The 19,069-nt window shown below is 39.5% G+C and overlaps 1 protein-coding gene across 2 annotated transcripts in view; it reads right to left on the bottom strand.

Moving 5' to 3' along the window:
* Positions 1-19,069, bottom strand: part of LOC126199370 (mast/stem cell growth factor receptor kita-like) — a 277,142-nt gene that overhangs the window by 8,877 nt on the left and 249,196 nt on the right. For both annotated transcript variants that reach the window (XM_049936274.1, XM_049936273.1), the window contains exons 18-20: positions 16,572-16,701; positions 16,414-16,495; positions 10,241-10,346 (exon numbers count right to left, since the gene is read on the bottom strand). In XM_049936274.1, coding sequence (XP_049792231.1) covers positions 10,241-10,346; positions 16,414-16,495; positions 16,572-16,701 — 318 coding nt within the window. The remainder of the gene's footprint in view (positions 1-10,240; positions 10,347-16,413; positions 16,496-16,571; positions 16,702-19,069) is intronic.

Consider the following 19,069-nt stretch of genomic DNA (forward strand, 5'->3'; position numbering starts at 1 on the left):
ACCAGGTTTTAAATTGTAAGACATTTCCAGGGGCAGATGTGGACTCTGATCACAATCTAGTGGTTATGAGCTGTAGATTAAAACTGAAGAAACTGCAAAAAGGTGGGAATTTTAGGAGATGGGACCTGGATAAACTGAAAGAACCAGAGATTGTAGAGAGTTTCAGGGAGAGCATAATGGAACAATTGACAGCAATGGGGGAAAGAAATACAGTAGAAGAAGAATGGGTAGCTTTAAGGGATGCAATAGTGAAGGCAGCAGAGGATCAAGTAGGTAAAAAGATGAGGGCTAGTAGAAATCCTTGGGTAACAGAAGAAATATTGAATTTAATTGATGAAAGGAGAAAATATAAAAATGCAGTAAATGAAGCAGGCAAAAAGGAACACAAACGTCTCAAAAATGAGATTGACAGGAAGCGCAAAATGGCTAAGCAGGCATGGCTAGAGGACAAATGTAAGGATGTAGAGGCTTATCTCACTAGGGGTAAGATAGATACAGCCTACAGGAAAATTAAAGAGACCTTTGGAGAGAAGAGAACCACTTGTATGAATATCAAGAGCTCAGATGGAAACCCAGTTGTAAGCAAAGAGGGGAAAGCAGAAAGGTGGAAGGAGTATATACAGGGTCTATACAAGGGTGATGTACTTGAGGACAATATTATGGAAATGGAAGAGGATGTAGATGAAGATGAAACGGGAGATATGATACTGTGTGAAGAGTTTGACAGAGCACTGAAAGACCTGAGTCGAAACAAGGCCCCGGGAGTAGACAACATTCCATTAGAACTACTGACAGCCTTGGGAGAGCCAGCCCTGACAAAACTCTACCATCTGGTGAGCAAGATATATGAGACAGGCGAAATACCATCAGACTTCAAGAACATAATAATTTCAATCCCAAAGAAAGCAGGTGTTGACAGATGTGAAAATTACCGAACTATCAGTTTAATAAGTCACACCTGCAAAATACTAACGCGAATTATTTACAGATGAATGGATAAACTGGTAGAAGCCGACCTCAGGGAAGATCGGTTTGGATTCCGTAGAAATGTTGGAACACGTGAGGCAATACTGACCTTACGACTTATCTTAGAAAATAGATTAAGGAAAGGCAAAACTATGTTTCTAGCATTTGTAGACTTAGAGAAAGCTTTTGACAATGTTGACTGGAATACTCTCTTTCAAATTCTAAAGGTGGCAGGGGTAAAATACAGGGAGCGAAAGGCTATTTACAATTTGTACAGAAACCAGATGGCAGTTATAAGAGTCGAAGGGCATGAAAGGGAAGCAGTGGTTGGGAAGGGAGTGAGACAGGGTTGTAGCGTCTCCCCGATGTTATTCAATCTGTATATTGAGCAAGCAGTAAAGGAAACAAAAGAAAAGTTTGGAGTAGGTATTAAAATCCAGGGAGAAGAAATAAAAACTTTGAGGTTCGCCGATGACATTGTAATTCTGTCAGAGACAGCAGTTGAACGGAATGGACAGTGTCTTGAAAGGAGGATATAAGATGAACATCAACAAAAGCAAAACGAGGATAATGGGATGTAGTCGAATTAAGTCAGGTGATGCTGAGGGAATTAGATTAGGAAATGAGACACTTAAAGTAGTAAAGGAGTTTTGCTATTTGAGGAGCAAAATAACTGATGATGGTCGAATTAGAGAGGATATAAAATGTAGACTGGCAATGGCAAGGAAAGCGTTTCTGAAGAAGAGAAATATGTTAACATCGAATATAGATTTAAGTGTCAAGAAGTCGTTTCTGAAAGTATTTGTATGGAGTGTAGCCACGTATGGAAGTGAAACATGGACAATAAATAGTTTGGACAAGAAGAGAATAGAAGCTTTTGAAATGTGGTGCTACAAAAGAATGTTGAAGATTGGGTGGGTAGATCACGTAACTAATGAGGAGGTATTGAATAGGATTGGGGAGAAGAGAAGTTTGTGGTACAACTTGACTAGAAGAAGGGATCGGTTAGTAGGACATGTGTTGAGGCATCAAGGGATCACAAAGTTAGCATTGGAGGGCAGCGTGGAGGGTAAAAATCGTAGAGGGAGACCAAGAGATGAATACACTAAGCAGATTCAGAAGGATGTAGGTTGCAGTAGGTACTGGGAGATGAAAGAGCTTGCACAGGATAGATTAGCATGGAGAGCTGCATCAAACCAGTCTCAGGACTGAAGACCATAACAACAATGTTTGACTTTTGTTGGTAAATAAGAATAATGTCGCAATTTTTGTAGTTACCACTAGATTTCTTGCAAACTAGCAATACTATTGACCAGAAGTACTTTCAAAACAGATGAACACTGGCTAGCTTCAGCCCAGTATTAAGTACATTTGTTAAATATAATTCTGATCTGTTGATATTTACATTATATTTCAATTTTTCCCTATTATTATGCTCGTGAGGGTTACAATTTAAGTTTGGTTTCATTGTTTTCACAAGCAGTATTACATTTAAAGTGTCTATTCTGATAAACTCACCTAATTTTGGAAACTGGTTACAAAATGATTCTCTGGACTAAGACCACAAATAATAATAGTGACTGGTTTTTCCTTCAGTGTTAGTAATGCATTTAGATTTGCTTGTGTTCATTGCACCACATGTTTGTACTGTATAGTGCACCCCATATTTCTATTGTATAGCTAAAATTTGATGTGAAAATAAACAATATGCAATTTCTAGTATGTGCCAATCATTACAATGTTTGATAATAATGTTTTTAGCTACCTTACTGGCTAAGAAATCTATATGCACTACTTGAGATTGTCCTGTATTGTGATTCCCAAGAATTCTGTCCAGTTTTCCTTCTTTACAGTATCATTTTTTATGGATAATTTCATACCAGACTGCATCTGATTCTTGGTGCTGAATTTCACTATAACAGTCTTCGTTGAATTTCCATTTATATGAATTTCATTGAAATATTGCATTGTGTTTGCATACAGTGGATGTACCATCAGCACACAATATTTTCTTAGAGATTGGGGAACTGTATAAGGGCAAAACAAGAAGGGGTCCTAATACACAATCTTGAGGCTGTAGGATAATAGTAATTTCAGATTTGAGTGACCCACTGCTAGTTTTTAGCAACACAAATTGTAATCTGTCAGTCAAATATGATTTTATCACTTCATAACCAGTTCCTCAAAATATCCAGTTTCCACAACTTGGCATGCAGTATCATGGTGTCAACACAATCAGATACTCTTTCAGGATCAAGGAACACTCCTATAACATGTAACCTGTTTCATATGGCAATTATTATTTTGTCAATTAACTGTCCTGTAGCAAATGAAGCTGACTTATTTTTCATAAAGTCATTTGGATTCTAAAATTTTAGGCTGTGTCAACTCAAGACTGTAATTAATCTAGTGTAAATAACTTTCTCAATTAACTTACAAAATGCAGATAAGAATATGACATACTGTGCAATATCTGGACTGTTTTTGATACTACCTGAGTCCATGACATCATTTACTGCAAATTTCAGATGAGGTACAAACATACACTCCTGGAAATTGAAATAAGAACACCGTGAATTCATTGTCCCAGGAAGGGGAAACTTTATTGACACATTCCTGGGGTCAGATACATCACATGATCACACTGACAGAACCACAGGCACATAGACACAGGCAACAGAGCATGCACAATGTCGGCACTAGTACAGTGTATATCCACCTTTCGCAGCAATGCAGGCTGCTATTCTCCCATGGAGACGATCGTAGAGATGCTGGATGTAGTCCTGTGGAACGGCTTGCCATGCCATTTCCACCTGGCGCCTCAGTTGGACCAGCGTTCGTGCTGGACGTGCAGACCGCGTGAGACGACGCTTCATCCAGTCCCAAACATGCTCAATGGGGGACAGATCCGGAGATCTTGCTGGCCAGGGTAGTTGACTTACACCTTCTAGAGCACGTTGGGTGGCACGGGATACATGCGGACGTGCATTGTCCTGTTGGAACAGCAAGTTCCCTTGCCGGTCTAGGAATGGTAGAACGATGGGTTCGATGATGGTTTGGATGTACCGTGCACTATTCAGTGTCCCCTCGACGATCACCAGTGGTGTACGGCCAGTGTAGGAGATCGCTCCCCACACCATGATGCCGGGTGTTGGCCCTGTGTGCCTCGGTCGTATGCAGTCCTGATTGTGGCGCTCACCTGCACGGCGCCAAACACGCATACGACCATCATTGGCACCAAGGCAGAAGCGACTCTCATCGCTGAAGACGACATGTCTCCATTCGTCCCTCCATTCATGCCTGTCGCGACACCACTGGAGGTGGGCTGCACGATGTTGGGGCGTGAGCGGAAGACGGCCTAACGGTGTGTGGGACCGTAGCCCAGCTTCATGGAGATGGTTGCGAATGGTCCACGCCGATACCCCAGGAGCAACAGTGTCCCTAATTTGCTGGGAAGTGGCGGTGCGGTCCCCTACGGCACTGCGTAGGATCCTACGGTCTTGGCATGCATCCGTGCATCACTGCGGTCCGGTCCCAGGTCGACGGGCACGTGCACCTTCCGCCGACCACTGGCGACAACATCGATGTACTGTGGAGATCTCATGCCCCACGTGTTGAGGAATTCGGCGGTACGTCCACCCGGCCTCCCGCATGCCCACTATACGCCCTCGCTCAAAGTCCGTCAACTGCACATACGGTTCACGTCCACGCTGTCGCGGCATGCTACCAGTGTTAAAGACTGCGATGGAGCTCCGTATGCCACGGCAAACTGGCTGACACTGACGGCGGCGGTGCACAAATGCTGCGCAGCTAGCGCCATTCGACGGCCAACACCGCGGTTCCTGGTGTGTCCGCTGTGCCGTGCGTGTGATCATTGCTTGTACAGCTCTCTCGCAGTGTCCGGAGCAAGTATGGTGGGTCTGACACATCGGTGTCAATGTGTTCTTTTTTCCATTTCCAGGAGTGTATATGTATCTCCTATTGTCCGTTACATGAAATAATATGTAGACATGGTGGCTGATCAGGTACATCCATTATTTCACTTGCAATACTCCCCAGTGTTTCTATATGCTCAGCTGTAAAACACTTTACACATCAGAGAGTTTGCACATAATTGCCCAGAATCAGGAGTGCCTGACTGACAGCCAACTTCATCTCCAATTCAGCCATCTGTTGAGAGAGATTTCAGCACTCCATTTCTTGCACTAACCAGTATCCATGAGTTGTAGGCTTCTGTTGTGCTGTCACTGATAAGCTAGTCTCTCCAATGGTTTTTCTTGGAAAGTCCAAATTATGAGACGTTATTGTCATCTTCTTCTTCTTTGGTGCTATGGTATTTGATGGATTTTGGCCTCCTCAACACTCTGCATCCATACATCCTTGTTCTCTGCTTTTCTCTTCCAGGCTAAGATCTCCATGTTGGTAATGTCAGCCAACAAACTTTCCAGCCATCTAGCTCTTGTCTGAACACTCCTTTCTGCTGGAATATAATCATCCTTTCATTATTCATTTCATCATCCTATCACCAGCTATCCTTACTATATGGTCCAACCAGTGTACTTGCCACAACCACAGGAACTGAAGCACTGTTTACTGCGTCCACATCTCATGGTCTAGTGGCTAGCGAGGCTGTCCCTGGATCATGGGGTGATGGGTTCGATTCCTGGCCGTGTTGGGGATTTTCTCTGCCTGAGGACTGGGCATTTGTGTTGTCCTCCTCATTTCATCATCATTTGTGATAGTGGCTAGATTGCACTGCATAAAAAATAGTGTGAACAAATTGGGACTTTGTACAGGCACTGGTGACCGCACGGTTGAGTGCCCCACAAACCAAACATCATCAACTGTTATTGTTTGGGAGCTTTTTCTCTAATCCAGTTGCTGTGCAATAGTACTTTCTTCTTGTTCTTTGAACATTTCTTTATTTCTTCTTTATGTTGTGTTTCTTTCTTACTTTGTCTGTAGAACACCTCAATGTCAAAAATTGTTGAAGACAACTGTAAGCAGCAACATAAGACTTTGAATAGGTTTTATTTTACTGACATAACTGGTTTCAGGCAGTCACTTCCAACCACAAAAGTCACATTTGCATCGCATGCATAGTAAATGTTATTAGTAACATGCAATGTTTGTGAAATATTTAAGTGTTTTGCCATATCCTATGATTTAGGAAGACTTACATTAATTAAACAGCTGATGTGTATAGCATTTATTTACCTTGCAGTACATCTCAGAACACCTATATTCTAAGTTTACTCATTAACTTTTAACTGGTATAAGCTGTTGTAAATCATCAAGAGAGGTCAAACAATAGAAATACAGTAAAACCCCAATTTCACATTCCTGCATTTTATGTTTTCCTGCTTTTAAGTTCATTTTTGTCAGTCTCCATAGATAAACTTCTGTCATTGAAGTAACTGATATGAATGTTTATGAATGTACCCGACACATTTTTCTTGCTGTAATGTATGATACAAGCAATTGTAAATACATGACTCACATCTATTTAAACATGTGATATGCAAAGCTCTTGAAGTGGGAATACATTTCTTCATGTTTCTTTGAGATATTTTCATTCAGTTAGTTTTGTAATTAATAAAAGTATTTCTACTGAGGAACAGTAATGTGTATCATGAATGATCTGTGAATCATAAAGAAGGTTTGTCATAATATGTTAACTATCATAATTCTCATAAACTTTTCTCACAGATCATTGGCAACACCCGAAATTCTATAGCATAAATATGCTGGCAAAGCTAGGAGAAAGGGGGCGACCCTAAGGGGAAATAACAGTCCTACTGAAACCATGGATAACACCACTTATAGCGACAACAGAACTAAATTACTCCATTCTAATAGAAGTAAAACACACCACAATATTAGCAACCTACTTCCAGCCAAGCGAATCGGCCATATACATAATCGATGAACTGGGCCAACAAATAAGACGGAGCAAGAAAGACATCCCTTTGCTTATCGCAGGGGATCTAAACTGTTTGTTGGATGTACAGAATCACAAAACAAAATTAGTAATCAAATCACTACAAGAAGAAGGCCTCATCCTGCTAAACAACACAAATGTCCCTACGTACTTCCACCATAATGGCAAAAGTGCTATTGATATCACCCTCATAAGAGGAAACATAAAAGGGGACATAAGCCCACTTTGGAATGCAAACCACATGCCTATAAGAAAACATATACCGATGAACATAGCCATACAAAGTGATTGGAAGGCAAGAGAGAACCAAGAGAAGAGACTGCTCTCGAGGAGACTGGATCCAAGGAAAGTGGAAGAATACCACGACCAGATAGAACAAATTGAGTCCTTAATCGACAACTCAAATGTAGAGCAGGCAGCGCTTGAACTGGAGAAACTCTTAAAACAAGCAACTACCCCCAGGAAAGTGATAAGAGCTAAACCATGGTTCTATCAAGGGTGTTATCAGCAAATAAAAGAAGTACTCCAAGCTTTACACCGACTAAAAACGGACACAGATAATCACTCACTATTACAAACATACGCTGAGAAAAGAAGATCCTACAAAACACTAACAAGGGAGAAGAGAATGGCACACAGGGAAGAAGAGGGAAGAAGACTGACTGAAGAAGCCAGGAGAGACCCATTCATTGCAATCCGCCCCAGAAAGCAGGCACAGTCACACTATATAAGCTTGGAAGAGTGGACGAGACATTTCAAAGACATTCTCAACAAAGATGGTAGAGAAGGAGCACAGGTAGCAAGTCAAGAGCTCACACCGCAAGAGATGCCAGCCTGGTCCCCACTCACTCCAAATGAGGTCCGAAACATCATTGAATCAACAAAAAGGAAGAAAGCAGCGCGACCGGACATGCTTTACAACGAATACCTTAAAGACACAGCCCATCTGCTAGCACCAACCTGGACAAAACTTTATAGCAAATGCATTGAAACAGCAAAAATCCCAGTCCAGTGGAGAAAATCAATAGTAAGGGTAATGTACAAAGGGAAGGGCGACCCAAAGGACACAAACAAATACAGAGGAATAGCCTTGGAAAACAACCCTTTTAAGGTATTCGCAAAACTAATCACATGAATAATAAGACACACTTTGGAAGACCACCTCCCAGAATCTCAATTTGGGTTCAGGGAAAAAAGATCCACTATTACAGCAGTGGAGCTGCTTTTAAAAAACATATGGGAAACCATCGATAAGAAGCAAAAATATTATGCTGTATTCATAGACTTCACAAAGGCCTTCGACCTCCTCAATCGATCATTAGTAAAAAGGATGCTCAACGAAACACTGGGAAGAGACAGCATCTGGACGAGGATTATAAATTCCATAAATGAATGGAACGAGATAAGGATCTCGGACAACCTCGACCTGTCTGAACCAATAAGGCAAACAAACGGAGTACTCCAAGGAGACCCACTAATCCCGCTCCTGTTCATTCTGGCAGCAAAGGACATTATGGCAATCGCTCATGATGAAGATGTCGAAGCATATGCCTACGCGGACAACATTGTGATAGGCTCAAAAAACTTGAAGAAACTACAGGAGACTATAGAAGATGTGGAAAAATGGTGCACAAAACACAAGTTCGTAGTCAACACCGACAAGACGGAAATGATGGTATTCAGACCAGGCGGGCAAATCCCAAAAACCGACAATAATTGCACTACAAGGGAAGCAAATATCTATCACAAAAGATTACAAATATCTAGGGATAACACTCCAGCCATCCGCAAAGTGCTTCACTAAACACACAACAGAGAAAGCGACACAGGCCATCAGAGCGATAAACGAAGTAAGTTCCATCAGAACACTAAATCTAGACACAGACTCTTCAAATCAAAAATCCTCATTGAGGATCTAAGGACAAGGTTCTTACTTCCCAACACATCAGCATCAGAGAACCTACTAAGATCACTACTCAAGAAAGAAGAGGAGGTACCAACGGAATTCTATGGCTCCGGGGCCATGATCGACCGCACTTGGACAGCAGCAAATTTTGAGATGAGACACGTACTTACAAGACTCGCAGTACACGGACTCCACCACGAAATTTGTGCAGATACAACATACCACGAACCGTCAAACCTTTGCAAGTGTACGCTATGTTTGGACAGTCTTGTGAGAGATACCATATAGAAATATGCAACAAGAGGACCAGATCAATTAGAGACTATGCAATAAATGGTTCAAATGATAATCTGTTATAATACCTGCACTGAATGTAATCTACTACTAAGAATTATGCAGACACTCAATACATCCTTGTAATTCACTCTCAAATGATTGTAATCTAATGTATAACTATAATGGCTATTTTGCTGCAATAAATCGTTTACATAATTCTCATTTCATCTGTATTTTTCCAAACATTATTATTTGGCATATAGTTGGCATATAGTTGGCATATAGTTTACATCCTGTTGATAATGACATTACAATTAGTTCATGCAGAAACATTTTATTTAATAAAGTATTCAAAATTTACTATTCACCAAAACCACTTGAGGTTAAAAATTTGACCCTGCTACTAAGAGCTTGTTTTAGGATTAACCTACATTATATGAAAATCCTTATTCTTGTCTTTCTAACGAACATATTACCTTTTCTCCCGACCCCCCCCCCCCTCCAAAAAAACGGTAGTTTTACTACAACAATATGTTAGTTAATGAAGTGTTCAATTATAAAATTTGAGTTTCTAGAAAAATCTTGGCAGGCTTTATAACTCTTTGTGCACTCCCTTTACTCTCTGCAGAAGAAACTAATAATGCCAAAAATTACGTTTAGTGTTTTCAGTTTTAAATGTGTTCCTCATCAGTGCTGGGATATCACTTGCCGAAGGTATGTCCAGGCCAGCTAATCTTTTTCAGTGTAATTTTGTAGTTTTATTAAGTGGATTTCCCTTTTCATATAAATACTTATGTCACTTTAACATTATTGCACATATCATTAAAAAACACCAAAAAGTACAGCATTTTCTTAACAATTCTTTGTTAGTGGCTGCTAAAATAGGAAGACAAATATTTAATTTTCGTATAAGAAAGGTTATCCATATACAAATGTGTAATAACTAGAGCACACAGTTTTTGTTTCAAGATTTACATCACAAAACAACAGAAAGCATCTGAGGACCTTTTCTCTGAACTTTAAAGTAACTTTTTGACAATTAATAAAATATACAGCATAGGAAAATGATTATTTTACCTATTATTTAACACTAACGCAAAAGCTATAACTTTAAAACAGCATGAAGAACTCTAACATTTTCATTTACTCACAGTTAAGGTTCTCTCTCCCAGGATATTTCCAAATTCTTCAACCAACTGCGAGAAAGTCACTCTTTTATTAGGGTCAGTGTGCCAACAGCTCAGCATAATCTCATATCTGAAATACACATACCAATAGTTAAGTAACTTGTTTTAATGTTGTTGTATGATGATGATGATGTTTGGTTTGTTGGGCACTCAACTACATCCACGCCCGTACACACTCCCAATTTGTACAAGGTCAAATTTTTTTCACAGTCCAACATAGCTACTGTCATGAATGATGATGATGATGAAATCATGAGGACAACACAAACACCCAGTCCCCAGGCAGAGGAAATCCCCAACCCAGCTGGGAATCGAACTCGGGACCCCGTGATCCAGAGGCAGCAATGCTAACTGCTTGACCACGAGCTACAGACAATGTTGTTGTATGATATGTATGATACTCATATGAGGGTTATCCTGACAGTAAGGCTATAAATGAAATACTTGGACAGATGAATCATATTTATTAGAAAAATATTGAAACCACACAATATGGGAGTAGGCATTAGGAGTGATTTAAAATGGAATGATCATATAAAGTTGATCGTCGGTAAAGCAGATGCCAGACTGAGATTCACTGGAAGAATCCTAAGGAAATGCAATCTGAATACAAAGGAAGTAGGTTACAGTACACTTGTTCGCCCACTGCTTGAATACTGGTCACCAGTGTGGGATCCGTACCAGATAGGGTTGATAGAAGAGAAAGAGAAGATCCAATGGAGAGCAGCACGCTTCGTTATAGGATCAATTAGTAATCGTGAAAGCATTACAGAGATGATAGATAAACTCCAGTGGAAGACTCTGCAGGAGAGACGCTCAGTAGCTCGGTACGGGCTTTTGTTGAAGTTTCAAGAATATACCTTCTCTGAGGAGTCAAGCAGTATATTGCTCCCTCCTATGTATATCTCGCAAAGTGACCATGAGGATAAAATCAGAGATATTAGAGCCCACACAGAGGCATACCGACAATCTTTCTTTCCATGAACAATACAAGACTGGAATAGAAAGGAGAACTGACAGAGGTACTCAAAAGTACCATCCGCCACACACCATCTGGTGGCTTGCAGAGTATGGCTGTAGATGTAGATGTAGATGTAGATGTACATAACCGCCACTCATATTTAAGCATTTGTAATATCTCTTGACAAGTTGATAAATTCCCACCGCATATTGTTCTGCTCCCTGCAATTGCAGTTAGCCCATGGCAGGATATTTGAAGTTCTCTATTGGAGCCACAGCATTAGTAGTCAACCACCTTCACATATGCATTACGAGGTGTAAATCTCTTGAAGTCAAGTCTGGGCTGCAAGGCATGTGTGCAAAAACATACTGTTTTAACTGACACAGTTATTATATTTGCCAGGTAGAGTGTGGCTGAGCATTGTCACACAAAAACATTAAAAAAAATACACAGTAATTGTGGTACCTTAATTATTTAGTCACAATCTCATGTAAAACTGAGAAAACTGGAAAAAAAGGTGTCTGACAGTTGAGATATTGAGAAACATATTTTAATGAATTTTCTGTACCATTCGGCTGCTGGCTACAGAGGAATGGCCAACACTGCCATTATCATTAATATTTGTCTTTCCACTCTTCAATGAATGACATCATTGATGGATAAGATTTTCACTCAACACATCCATGTACAGTAAAAATTTTGAGATGAATATCAACAGCTTTGAGATTGCCCATAGCTGATTACTCAGGAGGCTGCTGTCACCAGAAAAAAACAAATCTGGTATTCTATGAACCAGTGCATGAAATATTTCATCATTTAATTGTGTGGATGGGTTTCAGAACTTGAAAATGGGAGTGGATTAGATAAGTTAAAACTAAGGACATGTGGTGGTAGAAAGAACAAGATAAGTATAAAGGATGCCTCTGGCTAAAGCAGCTAGAAACAGTGGTTGTGTGTGTTTGCATGAATGTCCATGTGTATGTTTTCTAATTCAGAAGAAGCCCTTTTAGGCAAAAAGCTTACTTGTTAGCAGGATTTTTATTGTTCCTGTCTGCAATTCAACATCTCCGCTATATAATGAGTAGCAATCTATCTTCTTCGTAACACTGTCATTATTTCATCCTGGATTTTTCATTGTTTCATTTCAACATGATAATATATGTGTAACTTGAATGAAATCAAATAGTAACTGGTTACCAGCTCTCCAAATCACTCTTCCATCACAAAGAGAAGAGATCCCACAAACACCAGCCTTAACCTACTACACATAAGCAAACACATAACCCTAGTATGGTTCATATGTTTACCTGTGTACTTGATGCCCATTAGTCTGTGTTCTACTGTTGTAGTAACAACTGGGAACATGAAGCTCTTTACGCTTTTATCTAATATTTTAGCAGTGGTAACATAACAATCCCCAAATACTAGAAGTCACCTTGAATTTGCAAGTGGGATTAGCCTAATGAGTATTCTGTGAATACTACATTCAAACACATTCCATCCACTACATATTTAAAACTAACAGCTTCGTGGCAATGACTTTCAGAATCAATTACAGTTGTCTAAATGGTGTCCACAAAACTTGCAAACTGATGTGGTGTTTAAATGCTAAATTTTATTTACAGCTGAAGCATTGTTTACAAACTGTGCAAATCAATCTCGGCAAAATGTGTTACTGATCACTTGAAAATTCAGGCTGGCTGACATAAGTTGACAAATTTTAATTAATCAATGTATAGTATAGCCAAAAAAATAATCAATTGCCCAGTAACAGGCAAAACATATTCTATCAAAGGGAGAGCCACCTGTGAAATGACACATGTCATTATCAGCTGTTAAGTAAACACTGTTCAACCTTTTACATAGGCACAACTACCACCAAATTGTCAGTTAGGATGAATAGTCATAGGCAGAGTGCACATACAAGCAACACACAATATCCTGTTGCAGCGAATGCTCTACAACATGACGTCGTGACCTCAGTGCCTCTTTCACTAAATGCGTCATCTGGACTCTTCCCCCAAAAACCAGTTTCTCAGAACTCCACAGGTGGGAACTAGTGCTACAACACGTCCTTGGTTCTCGTCACCCAACTGGCCTTAAATTATGTTAATTTCTTCCATCTCATCATTTCTTCACAGTAACTACTTTCCATCCCAGCATTTCTTCACAGTAACCACTCCTTTCTTCACTCCACTTGTGTTTTCTACATCTATCATTTTCTGGACTGTCTATTTTTTGCCATCCACTCCCTGTCTCTGTTACATACAATGCACTTAGCTTTTCTCTCTTATTAAATAGTGCACGATGTTTTAGCAGTAATCTCTGTCTTGCATATCACCATGTCTTGCACTTTTATGCTCTCAGGTTTCCAAAACTTGCCTGGTGCACTCCTCAACAGTCAGTCTTTCCTACACATGCCATCCAGTAAGGTGCCTTTCTAAATCTCTCCTGTGCCTTTCCCTTCACCCCTCTTTCTTCCCCTTCAACGTTTCCTACCAGCAGACGGAGTCACTGGCTCTGAAAGCTTGCAGAAATAAAACATTTTTTTTTATACATTTGTTTCAAAGCCACAACTTGGTGAGTAGATTTTTTACCTATCCAATTATATTATAATACATAGTACAAGCTTTTCAGTTATCTTATTAATGGGATTCTAACCAATAATTTTTATGAAATTGCATTTCTTCCAGATAACCATGTCACCTGTAACAAATCTATGACTGCAACTAATACTATCCATCATGTCACCTGCAAAAAGTCTAATACTGCAAATGATACTATTTACTGAATCACTAATATATAAGACATTATTGGCTGTTACATTTACCTACAGTATACCCAAAATTAATTATCTGTTCTATCTATTTGGCTCCAAAACATGGGTAGAAATTCAGTATGAAGAAATTTATTTAAGAGGTCTCAACTGAAATATTTTAATTTAGAGACACCAAATTTACCTGATTAACTCTATCAAGCTTTCTTCAGATACTGTACATGATGATTGCAGCTGGGTTTCCCAGGATCAGCAGTTTCAGGAGCCATGCAGGACCAGATTAATTTGTTTCAAGATGATAATGTTGGGATGCAGTTCTATTGTGTTCTCTTTAGAGTGCTGTGAACATTTTTCTGCTCGAGGGATATGTAGTAAATCATGGTTAAAAGTTAATCAAAAGTATAGAACCAGAAAAGAATACTGTCAGAGTATCCGAATGGTTAGCATCACTGCCTTTGGTGTGGAAGGATCTGGGTTCAATTCCTGGTAGCTCCAAAAATTTATCTGAGATACAGAGGTTTGGTACAGGCTCCATTCATTCAGCCCTTGTGAGGGCAAATTGGGAGCTGCTTAAATAAAGGAGGACTAGCATCATCAGGATTCATCTACTGACAATGATGGGTGGAGGGATTGGTGGCATGCTGATCACATTTCCCATGATCAAATTTGCTCCTTGTACTGCCTTGTATGCAGCAGTTGGCCCAATCCAGACAAAATAATACACAAGGTGAGTCAAAACAAACTTTACAAATTTGGCATGATATACAAATTTATTGAGATAACTTAGAGAATTGATAGATGGGTCATTTTATAGCAAACAACCTCAAGATTGACATAGAAGTGTCAAGTGTCATTTTGGATTCATGTGACTACCATTTGTGATGTGATGAACATCCCACTGGTAATCAATTTCTTCCATCATTCATTGAAGCAAATCAGGCATAACTTGTGCAACGGCAGCATAGATTCGGTTTTTCAGGGTGGCTAAAATGCGTGGTGCGGAGGAACATACACATGGTCTTTAATGAAATCCCAGAGAGCGAAATCCAGTAGTATCAAGTCTGGGGAGCAAGGTGGCCATGTTACTGGCCCTTCACAGCCAATCCACTGACCTGGGAAGCAATTATCAAGGAACATCAAACCTCTGTGAGGAAATGAAGTGGTGCACTATCTTACTGGTAGGAAACCATCCCATCTCAGACATCTTCATCAATCTGCAGTATTAAAAAGTTTTCAACCATATCCTGATAAGCAATAATCATTAACACATGTGTGACCTGGTGATTTATCATGTCATACTGAACAATCCATCTCAAGAAAGTTCTCATGCCAAGAGGAAATTGTAGGCCTGCTTGGGGGTTATTTGGCATATTTGGTGTGAAATTTATGCCAAACAGCACTTACAGAATTTGTTTCATGGAACCAAAACACACAGCGAGCACACTCTACACCAGTGACAGTAGCAGTTTTAACTGTGCACTAAGCTGATGCTCCTTCTGGCAGAATGGGTAATGATACACTACATGAATCAAACTTGAGGCTGTCTGCTGTAATATGACACACTCACTGATTCTGTAAGTTATATCAATAAATTTCTGTATCATTCCTAAGTTGTAAAATCCTTCTTGACTCACCCTGTATTTGATGTTTTCTGACAAGAGCTCAGCCACACAGAAGCTGTTGTATTTTTCTGTTCTAAGACAGATTTGGTGCAGTTTTCCATACTACAATGTTGTCCCTCTACAATTTTTACCACCATAGTTTACTCAATTACCACATTAGAGCCTCTAGGTGTGTCCTTGCAACCAATTCTTTCTTTTAGTCAAGTAGTGTGGTACATTTCTTTTCATTCTGATCTATCCATTTAAACTACAGTATTCTTCTCAAATTATAAACCTCAAAAATTTCCATTCTCTTCTTATCTATACAGTTTATCACCCTTGTTTCATTTAATGTAACATGACAGTCCAGACAAATAAATTCAGGGAAAAAGTTCCTAACAATTAAATTTCTTTTATAAAAACCAACATGAGTACATTTTTTAATCTGTTGTGTACATATCACAGTAAAGAATTTAGACCTCTACACTCACATAGAAAGCACTATATCTAAAATGAAACATTCCTGTGGGCAATGAAAAATCTTGACTTAGTTTATACAAACATTATATGATACAGGCAAAGCATAATAAAATCTCTTTTTAAGCAGATGAGTGCATCAGCTGCCGCACAGACCCATAAATCACCACATCAATAAATAAATATTTCACCACAGGCTAAATGACTGATACTAGGTAACTCAGATTTTGTGAAAAATAATGGAACAGATTTAACTCATGTGACCTTTTTCCATTACAGTCTAATGAACATAATAAATGATACTACATAAGTTTTCACCTACATTTTGTTGGTAGCATACTGTGGTTTTTCCATTCGGTAGCCATTAATCAACCTCTGAAGTAATCTCTCATCTGGCTCCATGCCTGTAGTAAGAAAGCAGCTTAATTAGTTTCTATTAGATGGTAAATTCATAAAAAATAAAGTACTAATTTTGTTCACCTGGGTATGGTGTCGTTGCCAAAGAAAAGAGCTCCCACAGAGTCACACCATAGGACCACACATCTGATTGTGTTGAAAATATGCGGTCCTTTATGGCTTCTATAGCCATCCATTTAAATGGCAGTGGTCCCTAAAAGTTAAGAATTTGTTTAACAAAATATTTTATGATGATTTGAAAAGAGGATTGTTTAAAGTGGAGGCAAACACATTCGCCACACAATATGGAGACATGGTTATGAAATAAGCAATACGGATCCAAAGAGAATTTAAATGACAAAAGATATTCTTAATTAGTGATGATGTCACATATGATTATGTCTCAGATTAATATATTTATATTTCTAATCAGTGGTCCACAGCTCTAGCTTGGTACAATTATATTAGTATGCAAACCACTTTAATTAGGTATAGGATTAATATGAAATATTTATTTAGTTTTAGTGATTATTGTTTTTCAGCTGCCAATATGAAAGACTGTCATGTAATTGGCATGTCAAATTTATAGAACTTTCTTTACCTACATGCTTTCACCTTGTTAACAACTGATCTTCAATCATGACTGATAGACAACTATATTGTTTCCACATAGAGTGGTCAACTATAACATACAACATGGAAATTTCATTACTCAAGCTACACAGATGGCATATGACATGAGATGAAAGGTGAGCAAGAGGCAGCAAAACCATTTGGCTAATTTCATGTGCTAATAATAGGGAAGCTAGCAAGTTACACAATGACGAGCAGAAACTTCATGGCCACTGCACATCACAAGACTACATGCCACCTAGTGGTGTTGTGCACATGTGACATGGTAAGGAAACTGTAAGTGCACAGCAGAGATGAGTGGGGAATTATTTTAGTGTTGATATGGGCTGCAAATGAGGCAATTCCCTGACATAAGCAGCTTTGGGAAAGGGCTGATTGTTATGCCTGGCATTTGGTAGCAACAATCTTGGAAACTGTAAAGCTGGTCAATTGTTAGCATGCTGCTCTCATGAACATATATGGAAAAATAGCTGCAGGATGATGAACCTATGAATAGGTGACAAGGTATTGGATGTCCACCTCTCATGTCAGAACTTGGATGTTAGGCTTCCCCACTCTGTAATACAGCATAGATGGCAATCTGTGGCAGATCTGATGACAGAGTACAGTGCTGGTGCAGACATAAGTGTGTCAGAACACACTGTTCAGTGCACACTGCTGAACAGGGGCCTCAGCAGCAGATCTCCCGTATTTGTCCCCATGTTGAGTCAGCTGCATCATTAATTATGATTGCAATGGGGAATAATGTACAATGATCAGTGTGTGCCACCTTCTTGGATGAATGGTGTTTGTTATTACAACATGTTGTTGGTCATGTCCAAATACACCATCGTTCAGACATGGCTGCTCAAAACATTCACTGTGGCATACATATGGGCCTGACAGGGCACATCTGGGATGATATCAGGCATCAACTATAGGGGACATTCACTTCAGCTTCCATCAGATTTGGGATAGTAATTGAAGGCATCATGATAACGGTGGACTATTTGATGTCACTATGTTGTAGAATTCTGTAATATATTTTATGCACACATTTTATGACATTTTTGGAGACTGAAAATCTCCTTCTCTAGGAATCAATATGGATTCCAAAAACAATGATCGTGTGGAATAAAACTTGCTCTGTTTGTCCACAAACCCAGAAACCAGTGAATACCAGAACCTAGGTTAATCCATATTCCTTGATTTCTGGAAGGCTTTTGATACATTTCTGCCCTGCCACCTACCAAACAAAATATCAGCCCAGCTGGGTGATTGGACTGAAGAGTAAGAACAACACATCACATCTCATTCTCAGTAGAGAGAATACAAAATGATGGTTACTGTCAGAAGTTCCATGAGATTCCTTGCACAGGATGTTGTTATATATGGAGAAGTCACAATACTAGACAACTGCAGTGAAACGCAGAAAGAACTACAGAGAATAAACACTTGGTGCAGGGATTGGCAGTTGGCCCTCAACATTAACAAATGTAACATGAGGTGTGTAAATAAACAGAAAACCCATTATTGAATGATTACTTGATTATGTAACAGTCACTGGAACCTGAGGCACCCATAAAAATATTGAGCAATATGCATACAGAAATATTTAAGATGGTTCAAATGGCTCTGAGCACTATGGGACTAAACTGCTGAGGTCATCAGTCCCCTAGAACTTAGAACTACTTAAACCTAACTAACCTAGGAATATCACACACATCCATGCCGGAGGCAGGATTCAAACCTGCGACCGTAGCAGTCGCGCAGCTCCAGACTGTAGCGCCTAGAACCGCTCGGCCACTCCGGCCGGCTAATTTAAAGTGGAATTAACACATAAAAGTAATTGAAAGTAAGACAGCTGACAGACAGAATCTTTGGAAGGAGCTTCAGGAAGTGTAGTCCATCCATAAAGGAGGTAGTTTATGAAATCCTCATCTGACTGATGGTAGAATATTACTTGTTAG

The sequence above is a fragment of the Schistocerca nitens genome, chromosome 8, assembly GCF_023898315.1.
Source record: "Schistocerca nitens isolate TAMUIC-IGC-003100 chromosome 8, iqSchNite1.1, whole genome shotgun sequence".
NCBI classification, from domain to species: domain Eukaryota; kingdom Metazoa; phylum Arthropoda; class Insecta; order Orthoptera; family Acrididae; genus Schistocerca; species Schistocerca nitens.